Source organism: Oratosquilla oratoria, chromosome 6, assembly GCF_046742065.1.
Source record: "Oratosquilla oratoria isolate Oo_2021 chromosome 6, ASM4674206v1, whole genome shotgun sequence".
Taxonomy (NCBI): Eukaryota; Metazoa; Arthropoda; class Malacostraca; order Stomatopoda; family Squillidae; genus Oratosquilla; species Oratosquilla oratoria.
The window spans coordinates 37360299-37367791 of record NC_134782.1 but is presented as its reverse complement, the minus strand read 5'-3'; the positions used below and the strand labels follow the sequence as shown (position 1 = coordinate 37367791).

Below are 7493 nucleotides of genomic sequence, written 5' to 3'. Positions count from 1 at the left end.
ACCTATTAGAGGTATGACACATCCTATGAACTTCTTCACACTGGTGAGTTTATATCCGTACATGGAGTCATGCAAAAATTGATCTATTATAGAAAAAATGTGGATACAATGATCTACATATGAGAATATCTTGTCATAATTACAGTATATGTATTAAACCGATGGTTGGAAGTAATTTAAAATACTCTACTGAGGTATAATAAAGGAATGCATACATAAATACATAAGGATGTGAAAAAATTATGTTTTCTATAGAGATGTGCAAACTACTGTAATAACTGAGGAGGACAAACACAAGCTAGAACCATACATGAAGTTACAATGAGGTATGGTAATTGGAGAGTAAGTGATTGAAGTATGTGAGGAATTTCAGTTTCCCACATATGTGAAGGCAGGCTATCCTCTTGGGTATCCAGCTAGGTGAAGGCAGCTTATACTTATGTATCAGAAAAGAACAAATCTTCAGCCCAAGTATCCCCTCTAAAATTCCCAACTGAGGTAGAAGCTGTCTACATTATAGTATGACAGGCTGCATTATACTAAGACACACATCTTACATACAAAACAGTTTCTGTTTCCAACATTTCACAAACTTATTTAAGTTTTTACTTAAAAGCAATTGATGTCTGCATGAGAGAGAGGTCTGGGTAGCCTGTGTGTACCTGGATCTAGAAAAGGCATTGGTCAAGGTACCTCACAATAGATGTTTGTGGAAATTCAAACATATTGGAGGACTCAGAGGTAAGTTCCATGAATGGATAAAAGATTTCCAACAAGGGAATAGTAGTGAAAAATATGATGGATGGAGGTAACTGGTGAATTCCCATAAAGGTCAGTTTTAACACTTATAATATTCTCAATTTATGAGAAAGACATGATGGAAGGTGCAACAAATTACACTAATGTGTTTGCAGATGATGCAAAGATCATGGGAAACATGAAGGATGAGGAATGCAAGTTGTTACAAGATAGTCAATATACATGGAGTCAAATGTGAAAAATTACATTTAATGCTATTAAACACAAAGTATTTGACATGGGTAAGAGCTCAAAAAGACCATCAATGAATTACTCAATAGGAAATTATTTTGTTGTAAAAACAAAAAGATATCTAGGAATGTCAATCACAGCTGCCTTGTCACCTGACAAACATATCAACAAAATTGTGGGTGAAACATTAAAGAGGCCTTTCATCACATGGATATGGAGATGAGGGGAAAAAAATCACAGAATGCCTGGCATGCTCTAGACTAAAGTATACAGCAGTGGTGAATCTTCATAAAATGAAGAATATAAATAACACTGAGAGAATACAAACAGTAGTGACCAGATTGATTCCCAGCCCTGCAAATGAAGCATATAAAGAAAGACTAAAAGCAATGGACCTATCATCCCTAAAAGAAGGGAAAGAGGAGACTTGAAGGTGGTATTCAGGTCACTGACACAGAAGCACTCTTGTTTTTGGGCAGAACAGTCATGAGGTCATGGAAACAAACAAGAAAAGTCTTTCAGATATCAAGAAAAACAGTTTTCCATAGAGACACATCTACTCCTACAATAACTTAGATGCTGGGTATGATGGAGAAAAAGACACAGGAGCCTACAAATATAGCTCTCTCCCTGTTTATTACAATTAAGTAAATATAACACTACTCACCAACCTCACACATCACATACTGGATAGATTTAACCTCACACCATATTGCACACTGCTTACCATAACAAACATAAACAAGGCATTTGATACCCTCCCATGATTACTTCTCATAAACAAGATATATGACTCATCACTCCACATTACAAGATGATGGCTGGCAAACTACCTTCCAGGATGATATACACATGTGAAGTATGTATTTGCCAAGTTTTGAAAAATATACCCAACTTGAGTCTCAAAGAGCTCAGTTTTCTCACTTGCACTACTCAACTTGTGGGGGATTCCTGAAGAACATAAAGATGGTTTTTCACTGCATGGATTAAGTGATGATGAAAAAAGCCAGACACTAATCTGCCCTCAACAGGCATATGCAGCAGTAATGCAGCCTCACAAAAAAGTAAGTTATATAAGCAAGATCAAGTAAATACAAAGATCAGTAATAAAAATGATTCTCAGCCTTCCAGATAATCTGTACAATATGAGAAACACTACAGCTGCCCTCATCAAAGGATTTAAAAGAAAATGTAGATCTAGCTGCAGTGTTCAAATCACTGACAGGGGTGGACAAATTTGACAGAGGAGATTTCCTGAATTGGGATAGGAAGGCATCACATAAGTTGAAGAAGGCCACATGTCTAAAAAATGTGAACAATTAGTTTCCCATGCAGATGTGTAAATTCCTGAAACAGCATAGTAGATGATATAGCCCAAGCTAGAATCAGACAATTCAAAATGAGATATATTCATTTATGAATAAGAGACAGAACCCCATTAGCATAGTTTTTTCCTGTAAACTACAATTTGGCAAATGCATACAAGATATTGCAACACCCTGAAGACCTGCATACATACTGCATCTTACACCAATGCCATCATACTTAATGCACTCACCACAAGAACAAAGTAGACACTGCTGACTTCAAATCATACATACACAGACTAGACCACTGACATAACTAAGCAAGTGAAAGCTGCATCAACCAAATCCAAAATCACATACCACATAAACAACAACCACAAACACTGCAGAACTATTCTTCAAACACCTTCCACATATGGACCAGACAAAAGCAGTTGATATCACATACAACACTATATCTAAATTGTTGGAGAGACTTATCCTAGAAAGAATCAGAACAAGCATACCTACCTCTCCAAATAAATATGGATTCAAAGGTCACTCGACCAAGACATAGCTCACAATCCTCAAACAACAAATAGGTCCTGTTTATATTAGCAGTTTGAACCATGCAGAAACCACTGCAGTGCCACACAATCAGGGAAAAAATACCCAGATGTTTGTGAATGCCTCCATTGGCTTCACTGTAAATGAAGAGCTGCTGTTCAAACTGCTAGTGTGAACAGACCATAATGAAAGGTTCAACAAGGAAGTGCTTCCTGACAGAAAAGTGTTGGTGATAACATTTATAATAATGCTTCAGACACAGTCTGAAGATGTTATCCTGGCAAAAACAATCATAGAAACTGACATGCTGAATAATGACAAGAAATAGCAAAGAACCCAAATTATGGCAGAACAACCAATTATCATGAATCAAATGATTGTATATCAGTCTCTACAGAACAATTCTACTACCAATACTACATAACCTATTCACACACAAACTCCCCACACCAAACCCTGAGCACATAAATTCTTTCACATAAGCATTACCCTAACAATAATAGCCCAGCTCAGCAATTACGACATAACATCCAAAAATACAAATTCACCTTAATAAACTGGAACTATGATACAAAATAGAATGTCTACATCCTTTTAGATGTCACCAGTGATAATGCTAAACCCTGAGCACCATGAATCTAAGAAGCAACTAACAGTCAGATTAAATTGTCAATCCTTCCCACAGGACACAAACCCTAAAATACTCACTTTTGATGCACATATAACATTTGCATAATGCAATAAAGACTTCATGGTGATGACAAAAGAAATTGAACATACTGAAAACAGTGGCAAGCATATGATCTAGACAGCAGAGAGAAACACTGAACACTTATCCCTGTTTATGACGGACTATATTCATAAAAACCACACTTAACTATATATGAAGTTTTAAGAATAACTGACTGCATTAAAACAACAAAACAGCTACATTTAGAAACCAAAATCCTTCTCATATGTTCCCTATGGAGACATTCCCCTCAGTTGAACTGACAATACCTGTGTGGCCCAAAGGATTACCAGGTGCCTGCATCACAATGGAGACCAAAATTGGGCACCTAAACTTGGTGGTCCTGTAAGGCAGATGGTGGAGAGAATCATCTCCCCATTGCCAGCTACCAAACCTCATCAACATTTTAACTTTAACAGCCCCTAAGGGGATGATATGGTTTCCAGACAAAACTCGAGGTTTCTCTCTCAAAAAATTCTACTATTTTTTCATCTTTGTTTCACATATGGATAGCTTACAACTGCATCAGCTCCCTTACTCCTGCCTACAAGCCAGTAACACAGAAACAACTCATACAGTGCAGTCATCAGTCAAACATACCTTCACGGGAGGATCTGATGACTGAATTAAGCTACCTTGGTGCCACATGCTTCAGGTCAGATAAACTCACAGTATTAGTATAAAAAAAATAAAAATAAAATAAAAAAAAACATTTACTTGTTCGATATAAGCTTACCCATCCGAGATGTCACAGAAATGATGAGAGGTTGTCTCCCACATAACACCAGACCCACTCTTGCCAAGAAACTGATCTTGAAGAGGGTCTTGCAGCTTGGAGACCCTTTCAATAAAACCCAGTCCTTCACCGTGTGCGAGAGAGTAGTACGAAGAGGTCTTAGCCCAGTCGCCCTCTGTTCCACACACCCACGAAGGAGTCACAGATCCCCAATCCCCAACGTGCCACGGCCCAGACACTTCACCCTCGGGCACTTCCATTTCGAAAACTTCTTGATGCAAAGCACTGACGGGGAAAAGTCGAGTATCTTCATTGTTCGGAGATGGAGAAAAGACAGTAATCGTCTGTGAATTGTCTAATGCGTATGCTTTCACTGGCGGCGTCTGCTCGGGGTGATAACAGAGAGTCGCCGCCGCCCCCTTCGGCGGGTCAACGCAGGTTACTGGGAAGTGGGAGTGTGGCCGTCGTTGCACGTATGAAGAAGATTCGATCTCCAAAGGCTCATGGACTGAGGAGGGCGTTGGATACTGCGAGAAAGGCTCAAGCAGTTCTGAGGGCGAAGATCTGATGGCTTCGAAAGGGGAAAGATACCGACTCGGCGATGAGTCACAAAACGACTTGACGTCACTCGATGAGTTCGTCGCGGGAATTTCGGAAGTGGACGTTGGCGACCGACTGAAGGTGGGCTGCACAGAGGGGAACCTACTGACGGAGGAGGGGGAGGAGTACGCCGACACGGTGTGGGAGGAACCACTGGTGCAGTCCACGTTGTCGCGCCCCTCAGCAGCGTCTTCGCGCTCGTCGGGCATTGGATCGAAGTCCTCCTCTTCGACTTTCTCTGATGATCTTATACAATTGATCCATTCCATGGTAATCGGTGATAGCTGTAGCCCGCGTACACAGCAGGCATGGGTTTCCAAGGTGTTTCCAAATCCACAGCTCCGTTTCTACGACACAGGAGAACTTTTCAAAAACAGTCCTCTCGATTTTTTTACGCAAAGAGGCGGAGACCTAGACAACTCAAACTAGTGATCCTAGGCTTCTGTATTTGACCTCCATGGTTCACTACAGGACCGGCCTACTCACACAGTCTTTGTATTTAACCATGGGTTACATTCTCAGTATTCTGGTTGTCTCGGACTTTGTAAATATATGCGAACCACGAAGAACTTGTCCCCTTCCTGCCCAAGGGCGGTCAGCCAGGCACCGGAGGAGGGTAAGCACAGAGTCAAGGGCCTGCGACAGTAAGCCTCGAGAGGTATACGAGAGTGACCAATACCGTGTTCCGCAAGCGACTGACAGGAACTTGTGGCCGCGCATCCAGGTCATGACGACAATGGTTCCTGGGCACCGCGCCGGGGACCGACCATGCCCCCCCCCCACCCCCACCCCGTCTCTATTATCCTGTGACGCTTTAGTTTCACTCCCTTCCTTAGCGTGGATCGATCGATAACTTAGTATGTCATGAATTGATCTCTGATAAAACAGTATGGGAGTTAATATTTTCAAACGTCCACAGCAACATACTGCATCTCTATTACAAAATAACCAATCCTGTGGTTTACTATCATCACTGATGTGATTATCATTTCATAGTAGTAGTAATAATAATAATAATAATAATAATAATAATAATGATAATAATAATTTATTATCATTATTATTATTACTATCATTATTATTATCATCATCATTATCATTATTACTTATTATTATTATTATTACTATCATTATTACTATTATTATAAATATTATTTTTTTCGAATTTATTGAACGACTTTCCTCTTTCAGCTCTGAACCGGCGGATCCCTTTGCTGAAGTGTTTAGCATATTTCGCTAGAAATAATACTACATTAATGAAAAATATAACTAAAATAGACCGTACTAAGATCATCAAAAGATTTAGCATTATATTTGCTAATCTAGCATATTTTCGGCTGATTTCTAGCACATTCCCGCTAGAGAAATCTGGTACTCTGGTGGCAACTCCAGACGTCACCAGCAAGATTCATAATTTTAGTGGCCAATCGAATTACCATTGATGGCGTTCGATTGAAATTTGTTCTTGTTATATGATCGCTTACGTTTTATTTCGGGTCGGGAAAAATAGGTTAAGGGACAAAATCATGATTATACTCCCCCCCCCCCCGTCCCAACCCTGAATTGGGGAAGGGGGAGCACCAATGGTTGAATAAAATAGCCCCAACTAAGCCCTTATATCCCACAGGGTTGACGACCGAAACAAAAATGAATCTAAGTCTAAATAAAAATATTCTTCTAAAAAACGCTGTGGAAGTCGGGGACAGGTGGTATTACGGTGACACTTTGTCCTAAAAATATTCTTGAAAAAGCGCTTGGGTAAGTCGGGGTCAGGTGGTATTCTTCTTCTTCTTCTTCTTCTTCTTCTTCTTCTTCTTCTTCTTCTTCGCGTTCTTCTTCTTCTTCTTCTTCGCGTTCTTCTTTTTCTTCTTCTTCTTCTTCTTCGCGTTCTTCTTCTTCTTCTTCTTCCTCGCGTTCTTCTTCGCGTTTTTCTTCGCGTTCTTCTTCCTCGCGTTCTTATTCGCATTCTACTTCGTGTTCTTCGCGTTCTTCTTCGTGCTGGGGATCCCGTGTTGGGGTTCCGCCCCGAGGCCGAAGCCGAAGGGGAAAACAAGGGATTAGAGCGCGGAAAGCTGCGGCCGTAGGCCGCTGTTTGCGCAGACAAGCCCCCGGCGAAGCCGGAGAGGGCGAAGCCCGCGGCTTGTAAATGAATAAATTAATTTATCATTAAACTTCATGCTCTCCCTAGCCTCGTCCCGCAAAATCCTTTACCTGACTAAAACCACCAAGCACAAAAAAGTCATACGAATTAAAACAAAATTATCCAACGATGTGATCATTTCTGGCGTCACGGAGGCACTGCTGTGCGCTTTCCAATTTTTTTTATAATAAACTACAACAAATAAATAACTAAATAAATTAATAAATATACAAGTAAACAAGTACATGAATCCATACCATTCAAGGGCAGACCACGGGTAACCCCAACAGCGACAAGGCTGGACCACAGTTCCAATGACCAGTTCTCTCTGTGCATAAGAGAGTCGCAAGCGACCACGTCTGTCTGAGAAGAAACGCTGAAAACTGACACGGGTTCGTCTGTATGTGGGAAACAGACAATGGGCCAGATACGGCGGGGAATAGA

General features: G+C 40.5%; 1 protein-coding gene across 1 annotated transcript in view; it reads right to left on the bottom strand.

Annotated features, from left to right (window-relative positions):
- LOC143026403 (nuclear hormone receptor HR96-like) overlaps positions 1-5193 on the bottom strand; it is a gene marked incomplete at its 3' end in the record, with an annotated part of 12128 nt that extends 6935 nt beyond the window's left edge. The window contains 2 exon segments of the mRNA XM_076186714.1: positions 1-2; positions 4310-5193. The exon segment at positions 1-2 is cut by the window's left edge and continues 266 nt beyond it. Coding sequence (XP_076042829.1) covers positions 1-2; positions 4310-5178 — 871 coding nt within the window. The 5' untranslated portion in view covers positions 5179-5193.
- Between the last annotated feature and the right edge of the window lie 2300 nt (positions 5194-7493).